We start from the raw sequence: 27,353 nt of genomic DNA, 5'->3' as shown, positions 1-27,353 counted from the left end.
CTATAAGGCAAGTATACTTTTTGTAAATTTAGCCCATTGTTTGTTGTTGAAAATGCAAAGTCACAACCTTTGTTTGTATCGGTCAAACCAGTGTTCAAGATTAAAAATTTTGGGCAGTATCCCAGTTGGATACTAATATTTCAAAATCTGGTATCCCACCTAAGAATTTAGTATCCCACTTGAATGAAATTCGTAAATAAGATCGTAACAAATTTGAAAGATACTGTTACTTAACTTCACCAGTAAATTACTATTTTCATTGTTTTAGCGAAAAATAAAAACCAAAAACATTATATGGTATCCCGGTGGGATACTGGGTTATTGAAGTCTGGTATCCAAAATTAAATTCTGGTACCCCCGGGATATCGGGATACCATTAATCTTGAACACTGGTCAAACAACCCCTGAAATTGTCCACGGCAATCGGCAATGCTGTGTACTTTTTTTTTTAATTCTCCACTGCTGTGGACTATAGTAGATTTTCTTAAATGCAGGGGTTGGTCAAATAAAAAAAGCTCATGAAACCTTGCTGATTCTCAGATTATATATTAGCTTTTTGGCAACCTTATTATGAAATACACATGTACAATAAGCACAATTAAAATTCATTTTGTGCTGCCAAACAACAGACTAAACACAACTACAGCTATACACCAAAACGCCAAGATGATGAAGGAAGGAAATGTTTTATTTAACGACCCACTCAACACATTTTATTTACGGTTATATGGCGTCGGACATATGATTAAGGACCACACATATATTGAGAGAGGAAACCCACTGTCACCACTTCATGGGCTGCTCTTTTCGATTAGCAGGAACGGATCTTTTATATGTACCATCCCACAGACAGGATAGTGCATAATATGGCCTTTCTTACACCAGTTGTGGAGCAATGGCTGGAACGAGAAATAGCCCAATGAGCCCACACACGACCAAGGATATGAATATACTACATGCACATAATTCACTATGGCTACATAGAGAATAACTGGTCTTTTATCCTGCAATCTTACAGGAATAGTAGGAAAATCATGATTATTTATTCCATTTTTGTGTACTCAAATCGAGTATTGTCAACCTAGCATGGCTTTTTCCACATGATGTCATTCTTTGTAAGATGCTAGCAATATTCTGTCACATTCAAAAAGCATTTCTAAAATCTAATTCACAAATAAATATATAAGGGTTTTTTGTTATCGCAAAACTAAAAGTTATTTGTATTTACTGTACTTAAACAAATGATTTAAAGAGTATGTTTATTGAAAATATAATCTGAAATACTTGAGTCGAGTCGGGCTTATGTCACGTGACCTATATTTTTGGTCAGTGACCGAAAATATAGAGATTTATCTAGTCATCATATCTTGCCAATGTATATGTATTGCGGGATAAATTTCAGTATTTGCAATTCATAACTTCACTTATATCAGTATACATGTTAAGACTGCCATGGGACAAAATATTAACAAAAATAAAATGCAAAATACACCTAATTTTATTCGTACAAAAAAAGAAAAAAAAGAACTATTAGTATAAAGGCTTGAAACATGTAGAGGTTCAGGAACAAATTGGCCAACTATAATTTATTTCAACACTTGACAATTACAATATTTTCATCTGAATTTCACCCTTTAGTTTTATTTCTAAAATAATTTTACTCTTTTATGTGCTATTTTCTGCACTGTGAACTATACATATTTAATCATGTACTTAATTATGTAAGATATCACACAGATAAGTGTTTCTGCCAGACAGAATTTTTTGGGGTATGGGACCATGGAACTGAATGCAACCAGTCAACAGGGAGTATGGGAAGCATCCCCCAGAAAGAAAATGAGTTACGTTTAGTGTTAGGGTGAAGAAAATCATGCAGTAATTGTAATAGTAATTAATTTTGTCTAAAGGTTAACTTTAAAAAAATCTGCAAAAAACATTTGGGTATGGCGCCATACCCATTTTACCCTCTGGCGGAAACCCTGCATATCTACTTGATTTACATTAACAATCGTGCCATATTTAATCCTTTCAGATTCTTTCCTAATACTATTACCTTTTTATTTCTAATAAAAGTTATTGCATATACGTGTGTGCCATTTTTTGTGTTGTAAAGTATACACATATAATGGCATATTAATCAGGTAACCGATTACGTCAGATACCACATATGCCTAGCTGATTAGACTGGTATCTCTCTAATCAATTTGAATCTACTCTTGATTACACTCAATGCTATAAATATCTGGTTCATTCTACAGTAGATACTAAAAATAAATAACTGATAAAGTTTGACACTAAAGATAACTGGTACAATATGTTAGATACTACTTAGCAAGCAAATATTATTTAATGCTTAAAACTAGTTCAACAATTACATAAATCTCTCTCTCTCTGTCTGTCTGTCTGTCTGTCTGTCTGTCTGTCTGTCTGTCTCTCTCTCTATATATATATATATACATACAGGCCTGCACAAATTAAAAATTTGCATAACCTGAAAAGGGGTCATGCCAAAAGATTTTGCATAACCTGGGTTTTTTCTTTATAATTAAAAACAACATATATATATATATATACAAACACTTAATTTTGAGAAACAAGAGAGTGCAAATGGTAAGTAAAAAGTATATGTATACAAATGTTTAGGATAGGATTATTGTAATAAATTACCAAAGTATAGTGAATGTCAGGCTTGGCCTATTATATAATACACATCATCATGTGTGCATAACTACGTGTGAATAAATAAGAATTCACTGCGAGGCAATCTCTTACCATTAATTTTATAATATTAGTCTTTTATGTGTATATAATGTTATGACAGTCAGTCCAGAGTTGGAGACTCGGTGCCATCTTCCTCATCTGAGGTACAGTGGATACTGATACTGTCACTGTCATTATCACTGACACTGTCGTCGTCGTCACTATCCGATTCGGAATTACAGTTAATAATAGGGTCACAGTGGATCTGGTTTACCCTGGTTGCTGATCCAGTTCGAGATTGTAATGACCATCACAATATCGCCATTTTTGATTAGTTAAATTCGGCCAGGACTAATCATTCAGTAAATTTTACACGAACAGTAAATCGGTTATGCCAAATAAAATGGCATTACCGATGCACGAACGAAATAGTCGTTCGTGCAATTTGTGCAGGCCTGTGTGTGTGTGTGTGTGTATATATTGTGTCTATATATATATATATATATATATATATATATATATATATATATATATATATATATATATATATATATATTAAACCACTGGCATGCTTTGTTCCACTACAATTCACAATGTACACTGCATTACAGGAGGGAAGTCATCAATGGTTATAAGTGCTACGGATAGGATCACTAACCACAAAACCATATGACAGCTTGTTTACAACAAAGAATTGGAACATCTTTTTAACAACACCTCAGCACATTTTTTAATACACAGCTCTGTGTCATATGGTAACTGCGACAGTAGGTAGTAAAGAAACTAGCTCCCATCACATAAAGATACTCATCATGAAATGTTACCTATACACCATAACAAGAACAAACCATACGATCAGCCGTGGACTACTGATTGGTTAACCTCTATGGTTCCATCAAGGTAAATTGATCCTACTACCTATCGTACCTCATAAGACAACAGATGTTTCACCTCTGCATGTCCAAAACAAGAAATCCTGGGCTCAAACTTTTTTTTCTTCTTTTTCTTTAATATTTATTTTCCCCAGTCCATTCCGACTATGTCAAGGCTCGAACTTAACGACGGCAATTGCCGTTCAGATATAAATTGCCGTAGGTCAAGAGCATCACCAACGGCACATTTATGCCATCGATAAAGCTCCTCAACAATGGCAAAATGCATACACCTGGTGTACATTTATTAAAAATTGCTGTTGGTGGGCCGTTTCATCTATGTCAATTTTGTTTTATATATTGTCGTGGGAAACAAATTCTTAAGTTTGAGCAGTGGGGATCAATGGAAGATTTTAGCCATTTCATTGGCTGCTGGTATGCTCGGACCAGTCTAATGTAATAAACGGGAAATGCCATAGGTTAGAGGTCAGGGCCCATATTTTCGAAGCAATAGTAGCCTACGAAATCGTAAAACCATCGTAAGCTATGACGTCGCTGGCATGTGCTGTACTGACGTCACAACCTACGACGGTTTTACAATTTCGTAGCGCTAAGATGGTTTCGAAAATATGGGCCCAGGTTAAGGAAGAAACAAAATGATTCTACAACCCATCACCCCTCAGAAGAGCTGTTTACAAACTTGTCTCACCTCTGCATGTCTTGAACCATGGTGCTTCCAACGACACCAATACACAGAGCCACCTCCTGCTTGACGTCTCCACATGTCCTGCAACAAACACCATTGAAATTGTTTAGGTTTTACTTTTAAAAAATTAACTTTGCATTTGAATTACAGTTCATGACACAATAATGAACTAATCTATAGTCTGTCACACAGTGAATGCCTGTTTTCATGTTATGGAATTTACTACAAGTTATTTATTTCTGAGCCAGTTTTTTTCTAAACTGAACACAAAAATACATGTAGTATTTCCAAAAAACTGAAATTATTTACAAATCTTTTTGTATGATGGCACATACTATACAGAAACTCATAGCTGGTTTCTCGAAAATTACAAAATTACCCCCAAAACAGCCAAGGTGGGCAGTTACACCTGAATTGTTACTAGTAATCAGACTAAGAAGAGAACTGCATATGGGTCCTTCTTTGAAAATAGTACCTCAAAGTGTGACATAGGCACTAGACCACAACACACTACATATATTTAATGGTAAATAACATCAAAACAATGGTCATTTCTGATGTCCCAATTTTCATTCTAATGTTTTGCTAATTATTTTGGAAAATGATTTGAATCTATCAAGTATATATATATTTTTTTAACTGTTTCACATGTATCCAGAAAATATTCTAGGTTGAATTGGGACAAAATTACTGTCTAATTAATTGTGTATTCAACTGTCAAAGTGGCTGGTGTGTCAAAAAAGGTACTCTTTTCAAAGAAGTATTTGTGTAATTGCTTTACCGTAACCTATAAATACAATGTAATTATTATTTGTGTAGAACCGGGTATGGGTTTAAAACTTACACAGATGCCAACCCTAGTTCGAGTGTCATAGGAATCCAGGCCTTGAAAATAGGAATTGCACCCACCAAAATAGGAATGTTATCAGTGATGGCTCAGGAGCACGTTTTAACGTGTTGTTTTCCTCTTCAACATTTTGTTAAAGTCAAGTTCAAGGCCGTACCCAATCGGCAAACATCGGGGCTGTTCACAAGACCGATTGCTAGACTGGTTTATTCTATATCATCACACTTGCTATGCTCGCTATTCAGAATCCATAAGTTTCAAAAACAAGGCAGGAAACGAATCTACGATTGCTGATTGTGAAGAGGGGAAAAGCTTTTCCATTTCTCCAGTTTAACAACATTCGTGCCTTCCAAAATACGATCAGACACCAAATACTCAAAATTACGATTTTCTTTCTAAAAATCGGAATTTCGAACAAGACAATCTATGCTTTACATTCGTAATGATTCCGCCAAATTCGTAATGGTTGGCATCTCTGAACTTAATAATATGTTTTTATAGTCGTTTTAACATTATTCATTATAAAATTATATGCCAATTCATCACTTCCTTTTTTTGGCAATACAGGCTACATTGTATATGAGCCAAACAAAATAACAAAGTTAAAGCTCTATAAAGAAATGTATATCCTTGACATCTCTGATACATACCTTTCAAAGAGGACGGACTGCAAGGCAGCCAATACATCATCAGCTGCTTTCTGAGCAGTCTGAAAAATAGAACACAATAAAAAATACTTGAAAAAACCCCAAAACCCCCAAATTTTACGAAGTCTATTTATTTCATTACGTTTTAAGCATCATAAATACAACACAATATGTAAACTAAAGATCATTTACAAAGTGTATGGTATTAGCAAACTTGTGACACCAACTATACAACCCTGGGTGTTTCACCAAGAAGATTGAAGCTTAAAAGGGGAGGGGGTGGTTAAAAAGGAATGAAATATTACTTTGATACTGCCCTAAGTACAATAGGCTGATTCTAGTCTCACCCCCTCACCCCAGCACTTCCCCATTTGTCCAAGAAAAATCATAACACACAAGTTTACAGGGCTTCTATATTTTTTTATAAAATCCACTAGCCATGCACGCCAGGGATCAAAGTAAAGTTTGTTTTTATTTAACGACGCCGCTAGAGCACATTGATTTTTAATCTTATCATCGGCTATTGGACGTCAAACATATGGTCATTCTGACACTGTTTTTAGAGGAAACCCGCTGTCGCCACATAGGCTACTCTTTTTTACGACAGGCAGCAAGGGATCTTTTATTTGTGCTTCCCACAGGCAGGATAGCACAAACCATGGCCTTTGTTGAACCAGTTATGGATCACTGGTCGGTGCAAGTGGTTTACACCTACCCATTGAGCCTTGCGGAGCACTCACTCAGGGTTTGGAGTCGGTATCTCGATTAAAAATCCCATGCCTCGACTGGGATCCGAACCCAGTACCTATCAGCCTGTAGACCGATGGCCTGCCACGACGCCACCGAGGCCGGTGCCAGGGATCAATGATTATAAAAATGTACTTGCCATGATTAAAAATTCACGAGCGCTACTTTACTTTAAAAGTTAATACAATTTTACTAAATAATAGTTATAATCAGATATGTCACCTAAAGAGGGGGGGGGGGGGGGGGGGGGAGGGGTTGGGGTAGGAGCAGGATATTCATATTTACAAAATTGACTTAACTGCAACATTTAACAATTGTTTTTCACTAGCTGTCGGGCATGGCAATAGTAGTTATTTACTAGCCCAACACTGAATATCACTAGCCATGGGAGTAGGGGTACCATAATCTAGAAGCCCTGAGTTTACCTTTGCACCCTCTGCCGAGTGTATGAAATCCTTCAGCTGTTTGGTTGCGTTGATTCTCCTCTCCTTGTCACTGTCTCGGAGAACGCGACGCATGAGTTTAGACAGGCGAGTCTCATCACTGAACGTCTTGTTGGGATCTGCAAACAAATTGAAGGATTTTAGTATTCAAGCAAGCATTTAACGTTTATTTTGTTAAATTAATATGCTTGAAAAGAACACACATTTATGTTCTCATACAGATGAATGTATTGTTGGTATCTGCAAACAAAGTGGACAGTTTTAGTGTTCAGGCAAGCATTTAACATTTATTTTGTTAAATTAATAATAATATGCTTGAAAAGAACACACATTTATGTTTTCATACAGATGAATGTATTGTTGGTATCTGCAAACAAAGTGGACGGTTTTAGTGTTCAGGCTAGTATTTAATATTTGTTTTGTTATATTAATATCTTTCAAAACAAACAAAGCTGTAGACACTACATAACACACATTAATAATGTTCTCATACAGATGAATATTTTGAAATGATCTGCAAACAACTGGATGTACTTTAATACTTTTACAAACTCGGGCAGTAAATATTTGTTTTGTTATACGTATAAGAATTGATTGTCATTTTAGGGTGAATTTTATGATGTATAACAGTTACAAACTGAATAAAAATAGTCTATTTTATAAATATGAATATCCTGCCCCAATTCCCCCCCCCCCCCCCCCCCTCCCCCACACACCTAATGTTAGTGTTTTTAAGCTCTATCTCTCTCTTTAGGTGACATCCAATTACTTAGTAAAACTGTATCAACTTAAAGTAAAGTCGGGCTTAGTGAATTTTTAATCGTGGCTAGTAGTAGTAAATTGTTTAAATCACTGATCCCATGGCTAGTGGATTTTATAAAAATTCTAGAAGCCCTGAACCTATCCATGACCTGTTTTACATAATGCCGTCCAATTTGATGTAATTTTCTGAGGTTTATCGAAGGATAACATTCAGTTTTTAAGTGACCTCAGTCAATCAGAACAGAGTAAATTTTATAATGGAAAAGTTTGTAATTCTATTTAAGTAGCTGAAAATAAATGCTGCTGCAGACCTGACAACTGTTTAACAAATCATTACAGAATAAAGGAAGGACACTTTTTATTTAACGACGCACTCAACACATTTTATTTACGGTTATATGGCGTCGGACATATGGTTACGGACCACACAGATATCGAGAGGGGAAACCTGCTGTCACCATTTCATGGGCTAATTCTTTTCGAATAGCAGCAAGGGATCTTTTATATGCACCATCCCAAAGACAGGATAGCACATACCACAGCCTTTGATATACCAGTCGTGGTGCATTGGCTGGACAGAATAAAGACATTCACAACCTTTAAACAAACATGTGTACCAGCAGACTTTGTCATGATCAAACCGGCCTTGGTGGCGTCGTGGTTAGGCCATCGGTCTACAGGCTGGTAGGTACTGGGTTCGGATCTCTTTCGAGGCATGGGATTTTTAATCCAGATACCGACTCCAAACCCTGAGTGAGTGCTCCGCAAGGCTCAATGGGTAGGTGTAAACCACTTGCACCAACCAGTGATCCATAACTGGTTCAACAAACGCCATGGTTTGTGCTATCCTGCCTGTGGGAAGTGCAAATAAAAGATCCCTTTCTGCTAATCAGAAAAAAGTAGCCCATGTAGTGGCAACAGCGGGTTGCCTCTCAAACTCTGTGTGGTCCTTAACTATATGTCTGATGCCATATAACCGTAAATAAAATGTGTTGAGTGCGTCCTTAAATAAAACATTTGTTTCTTTCTTTCGTCATGATCAAATTCAAGGTAAGCTGAAGATCACTCTCCTTAACTGGTGCCAAGAAACCATATTAAATTTAAATGCACAGATCAACTGTCATAAGTTACTCAAGATAGAAGAATAGATACCTATGTTTACTCCTACTCTGCAATTTAATGGCATGTCACAGCTAGCAGTTTATGTGAACCGACAGATCTATAACAGCTGTTTTAATATTATCACCAGGAACAATACCTTACAATGCATGTTATACAATGTATATGACCAACTACACATGTAGCTCAGACAAGTCAAAAATGGTACACTATAGACAATAAAATTACAAGAGCTATTACTTGCCAATAATTGATTATTATCAAGGTGCTTATATACACACTGTCTGTGATCCATACATTTTTATGTGTGTGCGTGTGTACATGTGTATGTGTGGTAATAATATACACATACTGACATTGTGCCTTAATTAAGAGTGATTGAAGCCACACACACACACACACATTCTCGCATGCACGCACACGCGCACACACGCACACACACACACACACACACACACACACAGGTCTACCAATGTGCATGTAGAAGCACATCACATTGTACCTAAAACTGGATTTTTGCTGACTTTGTAATATTTATTCATAAAGTTGCAAATTCATATCACATTTACACATTTAGTCTATATACTACTCAAAAGAATTTAAGGGTCAGACGATATTTTCAACATTATTTTAGCTAGACCATAATGTCACGCATGGTATTGTTCCATTTTGACGAAAGTGGGTCTAAGCAACCCATAAATGAATTAAAATCCACTGTCATTGACACTGTCGACTAGTTCTAATGGCGAAAACATGCTTACATTTGCACGTAACTTAGGGCGAAAGCGAAAGGTCTGCTAAGTGCCCATAACTTGCTTTTTCACAAAGCGCTTCATTTGCACGCTTTGCATGTGTATTCCATGTTCCCAATGCTGAATTTCCGTATAATTGGAGCTTGCGTTCGTGTACGGTGCACACTCCAAATTCGACAATGGTACGACGTCAACTGACTATCGAAGATCGAGGAAGGGCTATTGCTTGGCTTCAGGATGGCAATACGCAAAGAAATGTTGCTCTGAGACTTGGTGTCAGTCAGAGTGTCGTTGGCCGACTGTGGCAACGGTACCAAGCAACGAATTCTGTTCGAAATCGTCCACATTCGGGAAGAAATCGAAGCACGACAAATAGAGAGGACCGCTACATCACCAATATGGCTCTACGTCAACGCACAACCACTACACGCCGATTACGTGACAATCTGCGGACTGCGACTGGAACTCGAGTGTCTGATCAAACCATACGCAATCGTCTGAGAGCCAATGATCTACGCTGCCGTCGCCAGGCTGTTCGACCACCACTCCTACCACATCACAGAACAGCCAGACGTCACTGGTGCACACTTCATCTGCGGTGGCAACGTGTTCAGTGGGGTCGAGTGATGTTCACTGATGAGTCCAGGTTTAGTCTCCAGTTCAACGACGGTCGGGTTCGTGTCTACAGACGTCCTGGGGAGCGCTTCGCTGACGTTAACGTTAGACAACGTCACCGGTTCGGTGGTGGCAGCGTCATGGTGTGGGGCGTCATCTCTATCCACCACAGGACCCCCCTCTATGTGGTGGATGGCAATCTGAATGGAATCCGCTATCTGAATGAGATTATCTGGCCGTTGGTTCTCCCAGGCCTTTAGCAAATTGGCGGCGGGGCAGTTCTGCAGGATGACAATGCCAGACCCCACCGCGCCAGGGTGGTAACGGACTTTCTCAGACAACAAGGTATCACCAGGATGGATTGGCCAGCATATTCGCCTGACTTGGCCCCAATAGAGAACGCCTGGGACAAATTAGGCAGGAGAGTTCGGGATAACCATGCCCCTCCGGCCAACCTTCATGATCTGGGTCAACTTTTTATGGCAGAATGGCAGGCCATTCCCCAAGAGTTCTTCAGACGTCTGATCAACAGCATGAGGCAACGATGTGTCGAGTGTATTCGCGCCAGGGGTGGATTCACACACTATTAAACGAATGTTCTAATGTGTAAATCCATGTTTGACAACCTTTAACTTTGACAGCATGTCATGTGACTTTCTTGTATACAGTGACGTTTATTTGTGGTTTTTTGTAAATATGGAACAATAAATAAAAAATTTGGTGTAGTTTACATCATCAATCTAATACACTCTGAAACTTATTTGGTTATAAATTTTTGACCCTTAAATTCTTTTGAGTAGTATATAATTATTTTAATGTTCTACTTGGCAATAAACATTTTCTTGAAACAATATATCCCCTTCCAAAAGCACAACCCCACCCATAACAACATTTGGAAGGAACTGCTTTACCACTGAGATATGTCTCTCAATGGCAGTGTTCGAGATTAACAGTATCCCGATATCCTGGGGATACCAGAATTTAATTTTGGATACCAGACTTCAAGAACCCAGTATCCCACCGGGATACCATATAATACTAAATTCTCAGGTGGGATACCAGATTTTGAAATGTTAGTATCCAACTGCCCCAAAATATTAATCTCGAACACTGAATGGAGACAGATTCTAATTTCTATTAAATATTACTAAATATTACACACCTCAGCTATCTGCAGTTTGTCCAGGACAGTGGGTTAGTTGTTTGTGAGAGGAACGACGCACTCAACACATTTTATTTATGGTTATATGACATCAGACATATGGTTAAGATATAGAGAGAGGAAACCCACTGTCGCCACTTCATGGGCTACTCCTTTTTTTTTTAGCAGCAAGGGATCTTTTATATGCACCATCCCACAGACAAGATAGTACATACCACAGCCTTTGTTACACCAGTTGTGGAACGAGAAATAGCCCAATAAGCCCACCGACGTGGATCGATCCTAAACTGACCACGCATCACGTAAGCGCTTTACCAGTGGGCTACGTCCCATCCCCTGGTTAGTGAGAGAGAAGAGGATGTAGTGGTCTTACACCTACCCAATGAGTCGGTAAAACTCACTCTGGGTGAGAGCCGGTACCAGGCTGCGAACCCTGTACCTACCAGCCTTATGTCCGATGGCTTTAACCACGACACCACCGAGGCTGGTATTACATACAATTTTCTACCGTATGTGTGAGGGGCCGATAAACTTTTATTTAAAAACTGTGTACATGCACAGGGGAAAAGATCCTACAGACCTATCAGACATAAAATAATAATTACGATGCCCAAACATTGAAATAAGCATAGTAGTATAGTACCTGGTAACCTACATGTATATGCAGATAACCTGGGGCCTAATTCATTAAACTCTCGCAACTTTGCGATCTCGCAGTGCAATGCTAAAAGACTTGCAAAGAGGATGCTTTGTTGTCTAGCAGAGCCTAAGAGACCTTTGTGAATGAGACCCCTGGAGCCTAACCTAGCTAGTATTGTACTAGTTATAGGTCACGACACATTTATGAAGTTTACAATTTCCATTACCATTTCTTCACAAACATCATGTCAGTAATTTTGTGATAGATACATGTATCACTGTTCTTCTTGTTCTGATGTGTGTGTATAATTATATTTAAAAAGCAGACAATTGATACAAATTAAGGTGGTGGTGGTGGGTTTTAAAAAAAAAACATTTGTGGAAAATGACGTATACCGTAGTCTCAGACATACCAATATTACCATGTGATCAATTTTCTATCACCCCTTAGCAAGATGAAAATATTTTAACACTGCAAGAATTGTTATACTTTGAATAATCGGTCTACCTTTCAAAGAAAGAAAGAAATATTTTATTTAACGACGCACTCAACACATTTTATTTACGGTTATATGGCGTCAGACATATGGTTAAGGACCACACAGTTTGAGAGGAAACCCGCTGTTGCCACTACATGGGCTACTCTTTCCGATTAACAGCAAGGGATCTTTTATTTGCGCTTCCCACAGGCAGGATAGCACAGACCATGGCCTTTGTTGAACCAGTTATGGATCACTGGTCGGTGCAAGTGGTTTACACCTACCCATTAAGCCTTGCGGAGCACTCACTCAGGGTTTGGAGTCGGTATCTGGATTAAAAATCCCATGCCTCGACTGGGATCCGAACCCATTACCTACCAGCATGTAGACCAATTGCCTAACCACGACACCACCGAGGCCGGTATCTACCTTTTAAGGAATATTTGTTCAGTACTGCATACCTGTAGTGACGCAGTACACGAGTTCCAAAGGTCATTACACAATTCTAAAAGGTTAAATACACACAGGTAGTATGTATAGCTGCTAATCAATGTTCAAACAAGGGGTGCAGAAATGGAAAATATTTCACTAGCCCGCTGGACCAGACCCAACTAAACTATACTACAGTGTTCGAGATTAACAGTATCCCGATATCCCGGGGATACCAGAATTTAATTTTGGATACCAGTCTTCAAGAACCCAGTATCCCACCGGGATACCATATAATACTAAATTCTCAGGTGGGATACCAGATTTTGAAATGTTAGTATCCAACTGGGATACTACCCCAAATTTTTTATCTCGAACACTGTACTAGCCCGCCAGAATTTCTACAAGTCCCAGCCTATAGAACAATATATTAATAATTATTTTTTTAACAATATCTTTATAATAGCATGCTCCTGACCCCGCCCCCCCCCCCCCCCCCAGCATTTTTGTCCACTTTGGGGGCTCAGTTAACATCCAACTATTTTACCAACCCTCTGAACAAAACACACACACATATTAATAACCAAAACATTATTATGGACACTTGGTAAGTGATCAAGATCACGTGGCAAATGAACGAAATCGAACACAAAAGCTATTAAGACAAAACTACGTGGTTCACATTTCTTTCATATAGATTTACAAATCCCACAAGTATTTAACAGAAGACTCTATTCAAAACACATCAGTAACATATTTTCAAAGTAAACAAATCAATTGTAGGAACAATTGACCTTTGACCGGCTCCGTTTCAGAGGAATGAGGCTAAATCGAAATTACTATCAAAACAGAACCATTTTCGTGTTCGGTTGGGGTTTGGGTTTTTTGGAGGTGTGTGTGTGGGGTTGTTTTTTTTTTTTGGGGGGGGGGGGGGGGGGTTCGTGGGGTTGGGTTGTGGGTGGTGTGTTTTTTTTTTGTGTGTGTTTTTTTTTTTGGGGGGGGGGGGTTTGTCGTTGTTAGTTTAGTTATAACGGCATTTTAATGTATCAGTTGGTGAAAATGGTGTTGGGGTGTTAAAACCTGAAAATGTTTAGCCCATTATTAAATGTTGAATAATGTAAACAACATATGTAATGCCTTTTTAGCCATACATGTACATTTAATTTTGTACTTCTATTTAAGCACTAGGTTCCATTTTGTCCAATTTGGTTCTGTTTTTGTTTGGGGCCATTATGGCATGGTTCTCTTTTCGCTATAACCTGTTTCCAGAATATCATGCATGCGCAGTTCGGAACTCCAAAGTAGACTACCAGGTATTGGCAATACGGTACATATATCATTGTGTATTTTCGTGGATTCAATGCTAAAATAATAAAATAAAATAAATAAATAAAATTTGGTCAAAATTTAGAAAACTATATTTTCTCTGCCTTTCTGGTTTCAACCAGTCTTCGCCAGTAAAGGCCAGTGATCATTCCCGCTCCCATCCACTCCCTTGGAAAGCTATATCCACACTCCCCTGGAAAGTTCTCCACACTCCCCTGAGAAGCTCTCCACACTCGCCTGGAATTTAGGAGAACAGCAAATTGATCGCCTCACAATGAATTTTAAAAATAAATTTTACTTTTAAACTTCAATGACCATGTGATTGCTTGCCTAGCACTATTTCAGAAGAATGATCTTCAGCTCGCCATATTTTTTCTCATGGTGAAGACCGCCAAATGTTAGAACATAATTACTCCACTCACAATTATAAGTAGGTTCATAAATAAAATACAATCTCCTCACCACAGTATTCTGACAACAATCCGTCCTGACTGTGATTTTCATACTGAACGTAAACATTCCAAGCATCTGGGTTTAGCTGTATAACACCGAGCTGGTCTGGACCCAAGTCCGGGGACCAGGGTTCATAGACCGTGTTTCTAGCATCTGTTAAAATCTGTGTGGAGACACACTGTAATCCCGGGATCAGGCTGTCACTGTCACATACAGGCAGAACTGGTGTAACATACGCCATGGAATAAAACTGATTTTATGGGACGCGATCTGTATCACACAGCTGTTTGTCAACACCTACTACCTATACAATGTACCTACATGTACCTACATACATACACAGTGTCTGTGAAATCTGCATGTTGCTACCAGTGATACCGAGTCTAACATAGTAAAATTAATCTCTATGGGAACACCTGTTGAAAACGGTTGTCAGTACAGTATTACAGTTGTAATAAATAATAAACACTACACTGTCTACAGTTGATACATCTATTTTCACAGGTATAGGACGCATGTATTGATTTTTTTATTAGCTACTGGTACATAAAATACATGTACGTAGATGGATTTATATGTTATTTAAATAACATACCCTAGTGATATACATACATGTACATGTACATTGTATGTTCTGGATATTTTCAGAATTAGGTCACTTTTTTTAATTTTGACTTAATGCAAGGATACTGTGTGTGATTAGTAATTTTATTTTGTCTAACAACACCACTAGAGAACATTGATTTATTAATCATCGTCTATTGGATGTCAAACATTTGACATATATAGTCTTAGAGAGGAAATCCATTAAAGGGATCTTTAATAATAATAATATGCACCATTGCACAGACAGGATAGCACATACCATGGCATGGCCTTTGATTTACCAGTCATTGTACACTGACTGCAACAACAACAACATCAACAACAACAACAACAAAAAAATAGGTCAGTTGTTCAGGTTACATGATGATTAAAGTAATTGAAAATAACAAAACTGTTTATGCAAAAAAAAAAAAAAGAAGACGAAAAAAAGAAGAAGAAAAGTAAAGAACTATGAAAAAACCACAGATTGTATATACACAAACAAAAGATGATTATTCGTCATCCTATGCCATTCCATAATTGAAAACCTTTTAAAGTAATTTAACCAATATTCTGACAGCCTCAATTTACCAAGGAGGAGGTGTGCGGGGGGCACCTACATGTATATATTAATTATTTAATATATATATATTAATTATTTAATATATATATATTAATTATTTAATATATATATATTAATTATTTAATATATATATATTAATTTTATTTTCAAATGGTGGCCGAAGTACACAGCACAATATTATGTGAGCCATCGTTCAGTTCGTGCGTCAGTTGCACAACTTTAAATCCATTTGAACGGCTGACCACATTTTGTTTAGTGGCGATTGTGTCGTGATTCACTATGCAAGTTTGAGAGATCACTACATAATTTTAAAAACATTAAACAGTGGTTGGTAATCAATTTTCTATAGAGACCCGCCAGTTCTATGTCACAGAATGCTTATGAATATTAATGAGTAAGCAAAATACCTGTATGTCAGGCAAGCTGGTTTCACTTCTCTATCATGTCTATAGAGGAAAACAGTTTGTTTTGTTTAATGACACCACTAGAGCACATTCATTAATTAATCATCGTCTACTGGATGTCATTTTGACATATAGTCTTGGTGAGGAAACCCGCAAAAGATCTTTTATATGCATCATCTTACAGACAGGATAGCACATACCACAGCCTGTGTTATACCAGTCATGGTGCACTGGCTGGAATGAGAAATAGCCCAATGGGCCCACCGACGAGGATCCATCCCAAACTGACCACGCATCATGTTTATATATATAGAGGAATGCAATGAATTGAGTGCTTTGCCATACGGTATTACAGGGCTTGAACTTAATGACGGCACTGGTGGCAATTGCCGTCATTGAGATATAAAATTGCCGTAGGTAGAGAGCACCAACAATCACAAAATATATGTACACCTGGTGTACATTATCTGCCAATATTTAACATTTGCACATTTGTTGATTTGTTGCAAATGTCACTTTTTAAAAAACTGCCATATAGGCAGGCTGACAATTGCCGTTGGTGGGATATTTCATCCATAGCAATGCTTTTTAAAATTGCCGTGAGAGATAAATTCTTAAGTTCGAGACCTGGTATTATTGCAAGGAATAATATATGACTCTTTGAGTATATCCCTTTTAAAGATCAAGCATCAGGGGTGCAGAAAATACCCATGCACCCACTTGCCAAATGCGAGTAAAATGTCTGACAGACGAGTTAAAAAATAAAACGGTGATCTATAATTTTTGTAAAAAAAAACAAAAAAAATTGGCATTGAATCTGCGACTCCACAGCAAAAATGGAACCAAATTGGACAAAACAGAACCTACATGTATATTGTTGGCTGAAACAGCACGAAAATCTATTGCTATATGGCTAATTAGCAGCTTGCCAGAAGCTGGTGAAATGCAGACAATTCCAACCAAGCTGCCACTGCAAGAAACATGCAGTCCACAGGTGTTTGCAGAAAACATGGATTGTTTACATTATTCAGCATTTAAAGGCATACTGTCACGGATTTAAGGACCTTATTTCTCTAAAAATGGATAATAAATAAAAATTATATTAATTGTTGGAAACCAAATCTAGCTTTCGCATCACCTAAACTGAACCATGATGGAGTGAAATCGATGTCAACCCTCTCAGCAATTTTAGTTTTTGAATTATGGACCATATTGCCATAATTCAATTATTTTCACAAAATGTCATTAAAAAAATGAGGTATGGTGGTTATGAAGATGGTTCAATAAAGTAAATTTAGGAACAAATCAAATTATTTTTGTTTAGGTAATACTTTGTTAGACCATTAAATAGGTCAGTGGTCTGTAACAATATGCCTTTAATACTGGATGTTTGGACCAGACATTTTCAGGTTTTAATTAAAAAAACCAGAAAGTGTGACAAAATTATGATCTCTAAAATGTATTTTAAAGCATTATGGAATATTAAAAATATAACATAATCACAAGTTAAATAGCAGATAAGATAATTGTAAAATATAAGTAGTATGTACATCTCTTGAAAAATTACCTATTTTTATGATGGTTGGTCTAAAAAAAACAGGGTTGAAAACTAATATATGAAAACCATGGTCGCCAGCAGGGCCAGTTGAAGACAAATCTTACTGGCCCTTCTCAAATTCAATTATCGCATTGAAATTTAACTGAGCCAAAATCAAAACTAGAATGTGTTATTTTAATAATAACCATGTGCTCACCGTACAAAGGAATACCGATGAATTGGCGTTTAACTTCGTAATGAATAAAGTTAAAATTTATATAAAAACATGTTAAATTTTAAATCCAAAGTCAAAAAAAAGAAAAAAAAGAAATCCAGTACAAATAAAAATGTTACTTTACAAAGTACCATCAAGTTATACATATTAAATCTCATTTTTAACACAGATGTGAAGACAAAATGCTAGAACAGCAGCATGACTGGAACTGTCGCTGAAGTAAAAAAAAAAAATGCAATGCAAAGAAACTAAATGTAGAACCATGCATGCTTTAGTAATTAAACTAGTCTGGGAGTGGCAGTCATCTTTGTAGCGATACAAGAGGGGTAAAATCTCAAGTAATGGATTTCTTCCTAAAGGCGAGACACTAGACAGAGGTCCATGGAATCATCCACTATTTTGCCAAATACCCATTCGATTGCATTGTGCAGAAATATGGTCCTGATCATGTATTACGGTTTTGTCGTCCAGATTACCTTGGATGTTCCATCAATTGATTTAAACCTATATCTATGCAGTTTGTGGGTAATTTATAAATATATATTTTAACTTACCCTGAACACCCCCACACCCCGACCAAATGGGTTTTTTTTGGAGATGGTATGGGTTTAACATTTAATAAATTAATATGTTTTTATTTGACTTTTATCTTTACTCATTGTGAAGTTACATGCCAATTCATTGGTTCCCTTTTGACGCAAACAGACAATGGCCTAAAATTAATATTTTCTGCCTTAGTAAAATGTAATAGTGTGTGTGTGTGTGTGCACGCACGTGTGCATGTGTTGTATGTGTGTGTGTGTTCGTGCACGATACCGACAGCGACAATCAATTAACTGGCCTTTGGAATAAGCCCTGTATTGATGGAAAATTCAATTGTTATTTTTATACGTGTGTATGCGCTCACGTTAGTGTGAGTTCGAACTACATACAAGACAGATTTTGATTTTGACATAATAATATATGCTAATTAAATATGATATTTTTTTTTTTTTACCATAACATTAAATATATTAACAATTATCAAATAGCAGCTCTTATGGATAATTATGACGTATCCAGTCCATTCTAATAAGCCGACGACTTCCAGATTTTAAAAATACATGCAGTGTCTTCAATGTTTTGAGATCTATTTTTAGAATGACCCCACCCAAAAACACAGAAGCTGAGTCAGGCGCTGTCAAAATATAGAGCATGGTGTCTATAGGTCTTCTGCGGTCAGATATGTATTTTGCATAGACGCAGTGTGTTTTGTCACAATTCGGTTCAGTTTCAGTGTTTCATTTTTTAACTGGAACCATGCTTGCCAGACCCTAAAATTGATGGTTGCCAAGCAGACTACCTTTGTAAAATTCTTAGTCACCTTTAGCCAATAAAGGTCGCCATGGGCGACCGCTAATTTTCAACCCTGAAAAAATTGACTGATTTTCTATGGCTGCTATTTTGAGCCCTGCAATCCCAATAGTTAAATATTAACAGAAGTCAATATTTTTTTTTAAATCACAATGTAAAATTAAAAGTATTGAGTTGTCTGTAGTCAGTTAAACAGTAAATAAAACCTGCCCATATTATATATAGATCCTTTTTCTGTATATTTTAAATCACAAGACCTAACATATTCAACTATATAATACTATATAAAAGAAATGCACAACACATTACATTTAATATCATCAAAAAAATGAAATAAACCTGTGTATGAATTTCACAAAAGCTAGATGTTAAAATTTGCTTAAAATCTGGGAGTTTTTGGGTTTTTTGAGGATATGTAAGAACTAGAATAATACATTTGTGTCTGTTAGATACCATTTATCTAACAACTTGCTGTTTAAAAATGTACCAAACTCGCTTTTGCTCGTTAGATAAAACAACTTGTTGTGAGATAAATGGTATTTAACGGCTACTCATGTATTATTCTTTATATCTATATAGATATATATATATACAGTTGAATCCCATTGGCTTGAACCCCGTCGGTGCGCGAGAAAGTGTTCGACCCATCGGGTAGTTCGACTGAGCCATTCAGTCAAAATCGGACATTTCCATAACATGTTAGAAAGTTGAATTAGATACAAGTTGTGTAATACATGTAAATGCACTGAAATCAAATAAATAAATGGCAAATTCTTAATCTGTATGTACATGAATTTACTAAACAATTTGAATATTTCAACAATAAAAAACGCAGCACTGTCCACTTTCCAGAAATGTTGTTGTTTTTTAAAGTAACGCTTTATGCTGAGGTCCGTTTGTGCACTAATTGTTTGATTGGTATCACGGTTCATCTAACAGTTGCAGTAACACTAGCTGTACTTGAAAGATCATTACAACAAACAACATGACAAGCGTGGTGACGAAAGGACTGCATGGCTAGTGTTGCGATTCCCCGATTCATCTATATCTATGTTGTTAAATAAAACATTTCTTTCTTTCTTTCTATAGTTCGTTGCACCTAAATAATTAATCCGAAGGTTATAATAGCCAACTGTGCAAGTGCAGCAATTGTTAGTCCTGTTTGGTGGTTTACCATAAGGCCAAATAAAAAAAAAACGTTGGTGATCATCCCTGCCCGTACCTGAAAAATGTGCCCACTCCTGAAATTATTTTATTTTTTATCTTGTTAAAAACTGTTAAAAATGTGTCGAGATAGTAGCAATTCAACTTTCGTAAGCACTGTAACAGGTTAAACTATCACCAGGTCCAGTGAAGGAACTACAACATCCAGGCGCTGTTGGCTGCTACTCCTGGTCTCCAGGGTTTTATAAAGTTTTTCACAGAAAAAAAACCTCCCTCCTACTCTGATTGTGTGTTCAAAAGGACGATCACCAATTCTTTATTTTTATTTGGCCTAACTGATATTTGATGGATCACCAGTTCGAGGGAAATATAGCTATTAACATAGATGGGACCGACAATTTAGTTCGAGCGAAGGCTTATACACTGTAGTTAACCCTGGACGTGTTCGACCCTTCAGCAGTTAATATATGGGTTTACCGAAAAAAACCTCGTTTTTGGTTCAAGCGTTGCGGTGTGTTCGACCCTTCCGAGATTCTACTGTACATCTATCTCGTTAGATAAAACAACTTGTTGTGAGATAAATGGTATTTAACAGCGACTCATGTATTATTCTCTATATCTACATAGATATATATATATATATATATCTTGTTAGATAATACAACTTGTTGTGAGATAAATGGTATTTAACGGCTACTCATGTATTATTCTCTATATCTATATATATACTATATCCAGTGGCCTGAAAACTTATCTCAAGTATGACTTGCTTGTGCTAATTTCCACAATCCCATGAGACATGGGACCCTGGTGAAATATCCTGGATAAATACCTGATACCTGTAAGTTATATATGCTCAATGTTCTTATGTTGAGGCCTGAAAATTATATACATGTATATATATACTCTTCAAAAGAAGAAACGCAAAACCACATTGTCGTAACATTTGGAGAATTGATTTAATTATTGAATGGTGAGTCCGATAATTACCAAATGTTGCAGGATTGTTCACAATTCACTCTAGTCCATTGTGAGTAAGTGATAGGACACACCACCAAGGTCAAGGTCATCTGGAGTCAATACCGGGTGTGGCCTCCGCGTGTGTTGACAACTGCCTGGCACCGCCTGCCCATTGAAGCAACCAGAGTACGGATGACGTCCCGGGGGATGGTGGCCCACTCGGCCTGCAAGGCTGCTGCCAGCTCGGGCAGGGTCTGGGGCTGTGGTTGTCGCTGTCGGAGGCGTCGGTCCAACTCGTCCCATAGATGCTCAATTGGGTTCAAATCCGGTGATATCGATGGCCAAGGAAGGACATTAATGTTGTTGTTCTGTAGGAAAGCCGTTGTGAGACGTGCTGTGTGAGGCCTGGCGTTGTCATGTTGGAACACTGCGTTGGCGTTGGCCATAACTGGAACGATGTGTGGCCGGAGGATCTGGTCAATGTAGCCCTGTGCATTCAGGTTGCCCTGCACGTGGACCAGGTCAGTTCTGCCAGTGTGTGAGATGGCTGCCCACACCGAATCTGTCCACTTCCTGCACGCAGTTTGCCGCATAACGTTCACCACGACGCCTATACACGCGACATCTTCCATCATGACGTCGGAGCAGAAATCGGGACTCGTCACTGAACCACACCTGTCTCCATCGCAGTTGAGGCCATTGTCGATGAATCTGGCACCACTGCAGTCGGAGTCGACGGTGTTGTGGTGTTAAGATGACACCTCGAACTGGACGTCTGGCATGAATTCCTACCTCACGTAGGCGGTTCCGTACGGTCTGGTCGGATATCCTGCGCAAACATGGTATTGCTGCGGCTGTGGAGGTGGCAGTAGTCAATCGTTCCCGAAGGTGGCGTACCCGGATGTAGCGGTCCTGCCCGGGGGTAGTGACCCGTGGTCGACCGGATCTAGGGAGGTCACGTGTTGATCCATGTTGCTGGTAATGGTCCCACAGTCTGGAGATGGTGCTTGGGGACACATGGAATGAACTGGCAACGGCCGTTCTGGATTCGCCTGCGTCTAGTCGGCCGATGGCATTGTTTCTCTGCGGTTCACTGAGACGTGGCATGTCCTGGATTGTCAACTGTCGGCCAGATACAGAGGCCAGGCAAGCGAACACCCTGCACTTTTATACTGTCGGTGTTCATGTTGCACGTGCAGACAACGCACGTGCAGTGGTGACATGGTTTGTACGTGGCTGCGTTTTTGCGAATATTCACATTTTGAAACTTTATTTTACAGTAGCTGCGTTTTATCGAATGTAACCGTGGGAATGTGTTTGGGACATGCAATGACCTTATATTCACAAAGCATGAACCGGTAGGAAACATAAAATCGGAGTTATGACCCATTTGTACCCTTTTGCGTTTCTTTTTTTGAAGAGTATATGTATACACATAACTTCATTATTTAAAAATAAACATAAATAATCAGTCTGTGCATGTTTCTGCCAAAAAGAAATTTTTGGGTATGGTGCTATGGAATTGAATGCAATCAGTCAACATAGGGTGTGGGGGGGGGGGGGGGGGGGCTCCCCAAGACAGAAAATGGGTTAAGGTTAAGAAAATCATACAGTAATGACAAGAGCAATTAACTTTATCAAAAGGTTAACTTAAAAAAAATATTTTTTAATCTGCAAAACAAAAAATGGCGCCATACCCATTTTACCGTCTGGAAGAACCCTGCTGGCAGTCCTACTTTCTAATTACGTGAAGTACTTAGTAAACACTGCAGTACCATGTTACCACAGTCAGTGTAATTTCAGTTGAACTGCAACTTTGGTAGCCGGGTTTTATTTCCAAAATTTGACTTCGACACCCATGGCTTTGACTGGGAATTTTAGCCTTGTTTTACGAAAGTTTGGGAATTTTCAGTTTCATTTAAAACACATCTTAGTAAGCCTAATTGTTAGAATTGAAAACACTAATACAATACATATACTTGTATTTATTCAAATTAATATCTAGTCTTATGTATTGTTTTAAAAATATGCCTTTATATAAAAATAAAAAATGATAATTATTTACATTGATTGGGAATATTTTACTCCAAACTTGGGAATAAGAAATGACATACCTTTTGAGGAATGGTGGGGAATGGTGCCAATTATTGGAATCTACAAACATAGGTAATATGATAAAAACGGCAGACATCATGGTAACTGTGTTCGTTTATAATCAGGATTAACTTTAACAAACAATTTATCTTATTTTGATACAAAGAAAACATTTTCCGATCACAGTGTTAATAGTCAATCTATCTTTTGTCTCAGAAATTAACGAAAATAGCTGATATTGAAAACCCCACTGGATATACTTTATGGGTACAAATAATAAAGTACAGGTACAATTCAAGTGTTTAAACAAATAATAAACATGGACAACCTTTGCAGAAGAAAACATCACATGGATATGGTGAAATAGGCATTATGTTCACAGACTTGTAAACAGGCTTTCAGTGTTCGAGATTAAATATTTTGGGCAGTATCCCAGTTGGATACCAACAATTCAAAATCTGGTATCCCACCTGAGAATTTAGTATTATATGGTATCCTGGTGGGATACTGGGTTCTTGAAGTCTGGTATCCAAAATTAAATTCTGGTATCCCCGGGATATCGGGATACCGTTAATCTCAAACACTGGCTTTTCCGAACTCTGACTCATTTTCGCCAGTTTAAAATGGCAATGAGTTTGTATTGCTAATGAAACCGCGCGACTTTCAAAACATGTATTGAATTTGCAGATCAACATCACAAAACACAAAAATATGAGTTATTCAGCAGGTTATTGCCAGTTCTAAGTGGATTTTGGTATTGACTCGCCTAGGAATTTTTGTTTTCCATTTCTGATGAGCTGGGCTAAAAATGGCAAATTTGGAAAACCGAAAGTATGGGTGTTGTTTTTTTCATTCCTACAGTTGCAGTTTTTGGTTTGGACTTGTATGTGTTTTTTCCTTATTGTTAAAAACAATATATACTTTGTAAACTAAAAACAGATTAAAAGTAAATATTAAAATAGTAAGTATCTGAATCTCAGCGCAATCAGGCATTGTCAAAAATATACATTATACATTGTTGAACCAGGTCACAATTGTTGAACCAGGGCACAATATTTCACAAGACAGAGCCCTCAAAAGTACCCGGTCTCCGGCGGCAAATCGCCGCCTGAAACAGCTTTTGCCGCCGCCTACTTTTCGAGTAAAATTGTTCAGTTGCTGCATTTAATGGATGGTGACTGATTTGCGCTAACAGAGGCCATGAGAATGCATCTCAGAGGTTCGATTTTTCAAATGTTTCTCGGGGAGGGCCCCCAAACCCCCCAGCTTTGCCCCCTGCTATCATCACTGTTGTAGCCTGCTACTTCTTAAACTATTGAGGGCGCTGACAAGAACCGTTGTTCTGTTCGCGTGTCAGTTATGCAACTTTAAAATCACAAGAACCGCCAATCAGTTATGTGGTGAACAATTACATTCTAACATTAAAAGCACCACGGACCGACCTCGGTGGCATCGTGGTAGGCCATCAGTCTACAAGCTGGTAGGTAAAGGGTTCGGATCCCAGTCGAGGCATGGGATTTTTAATCCAGATACCGATTCCAAACCCCGAGTGAGTGCTCCGCAAGGCTCAGTGGGTAGGTGTAAACCACTTGCACCGACCACTGATCCATAACTGGTTCAACAAAGGCCATGGTTTGTGCTATCCTGCCTGTGGGAAGCGCAAATAAAAGATCCCTTGCTGCTAATCGGAAGAGTAGCCCATGTAGTGGCAACAGCGGGTTTCCTCTCAAAATATGTGTGGTCCTTAACCATATGTCTGACGCCATATAACCATAAATAAAATGTGTTGAGTGCGTCGTTAAATAAAACATTTCTTTCTTTCTTTTAAAAGTACCACACATCAGTAATGAAAGTGAAAATTGATGTGTTTTTAAATATGTTTGAACCATCAATATAACACAGAACTGTACTTCAAATGTTTTAGGAGACCTAACCCATTGTTATGAAAACTATATTCACTTACCCAAGTAAAACACACATGAAAGGACTTCCAGTTTCCTAAGATTTTGAAATATTGTCCCCTATTGAACCATGGCTATATGGTGCATTTCGGGTGTTTTATTTTCAGTAAAATGTTCAACATACACTCCTACAAGCCTGATGATGAAATATATATATACATATAGCGAGTGAGAGATAGTTGCAATAGTTTAATAAAAATTTCTACGTATTTATATTGACAAAATATTCTACCCTTTTGTGGTGCCAAGCAGCCTAATCCAAAACATTTTTTTTACTGATTTACTTGGGTTTAAAAGGGGGGCATTCGGTTTTGATGACAAATTTCCAAACAGAAATTATGCTTAAGGAAAATTATTTTAATTCTGTATCACATTAAATATATTCCGACACTTTGATGTAATATAATGAGAAGATAACTGCAGACTGACTACACTGTATATGCTAAATTGTTATTCCCTTAGAACCCCATTGTTCTTGATCGTGCACGTGTCATTTGTGTGTTAACTGTTACGTCACTTTCAGTCAACAAATACTGCCACTGGTATAAACACATCTTACAGCATATTGGCAAACAAAACAAATAATAAACATCATTCAAATTTACTTACAATCCAGAGTTGCAAACATGTTAACAGTAAAACTGATGTGGAAAATGCCTTGGACACTTTATTTTTCCATAGCAGATTTTTTGCTGTGGTAATTTTCTTAATTGCAGGAGTTGTGATTAATATCTATTACACAGACTGCTATTTCATTGTTTTGATTGAAATAATAAATTTCTATAGAATTGTGTTCAAAGGATATTAAACCTCCCCCCTATACGTTATGTCGGAACGAGTTTCACCACTTTTTCAAATTTAAAATTAAACTTTAAGCTGCATCATTTGTAAACAGTTTGACCCGTACCCTTTTATATCGAAGGCTTTAAAGACTAACCCTAACTATTGAAAGGGGTGTGTGGGTCAAACACATGACCCTAATTTACTACACAATTTGCTGAATGCAGATTGAACACTGCATTTTCGTTGGAGTGGATGGGTGTTCTTGGTATGGAACCCTTGCTTATAACTTGACAAACCTGTTTGCTTTTTATCCTGATGTGCAATTGATGGAGATGCACTACCAACAGAACTGGCACCCATGAACTTGGAATCCACAGGTCTCCTTGTCGATTTTGCATTTGCGTTATAATTACGATCTTCTTCTCTTCTCGGTTTCATAAATGTACCATTTTTTGTTGGACTTTTCCCTTTTATGGGATATTTAGGGTATTCTTTTTTCTCATAAGTTTTTGATTTAATTTCGGTTTCCGTCTTGGACTGGACTTCTCGGGCAGAAGTTTCCTTCAAGTTGGATCTATAATTTTCTGAAACGCTACGATCGGATTTGTCATGGTTTCGTTCACTCTTTTCCTGAGTAACCTTAGTTTTAGCAGCACCCTGCTTGTCGCTCATCACATGGAATTATTTTCAAGCAATCATACTGTTCGTATTTCTCGCTAAAATGAAGGTTGTACATGAAAAGTTTTATTTTATGATTCCGCCATTACTGATCGGTTCTCGCTATCTACGCCGCATAGAATATTTAATGTACGGCGATTGGTTAAGAGTGGGAAATCCGTGTATTTAAAAATAGATTTCCCCAAATCTGTGAAATTAAAAATAGATTTTCCTAATAAATCCCATTCGGTTTACATCGGTAGATTTCGGATTATTTAGACGTTCCGCATTTCGCAAATCATCGGCTGTGTTCGGTGGATATAAACGAATGTACACGAA

At 37.7% G+C, this 27,353-nt stretch overlaps 1 protein-coding gene across 1 annotated transcript in view; it reads right to left on the bottom strand.

Annotated features, from left to right (window-relative positions):
* LOC121378645 (serine/threonine-protein kinase SMG1-like) overlaps positions 1-27,112 on the bottom strand; it is a 119,024-nt gene extending 91,912 nt beyond the window's left edge. The window contains exons 1-4 of the mRNA XM_041506913.1: positions 26,654-27,112; positions 6,945-7,081; positions 5,776-5,834; positions 4,282-4,359 (exon numbers count right to left, since the gene is read on the bottom strand). Of these exons, the coding sequence (XP_041362847.1) occupies positions 4,282-4,359; positions 5,776-5,834; positions 6,945-7,081; positions 26,654-27,029 (650 nt within the window). The 5' untranslated portion in view covers positions 27,030-27,112. The remainder of the gene's footprint in view (positions 1-4,281; positions 4,360-5,775; positions 5,835-6,944; positions 7,082-26,653) is intronic.
* Positions 27,113-27,353: the final 241 nt, after the last annotated feature.

Source organism: Gigantopelta aegis, chromosome 8, assembly GCF_016097555.1.
Source record: "Gigantopelta aegis isolate Gae_Host chromosome 8, Gae_host_genome, whole genome shotgun sequence".
NCBI lineage: Eukaryota > Metazoa > Mollusca > Gastropoda > Neomphalida > Peltospiridae > Gigantopelta > Gigantopelta aegis.
Note: the sequence above shows the minus strand (reverse complement) of the source record. Positions and strands in the feature narration are given on the sequence as shown.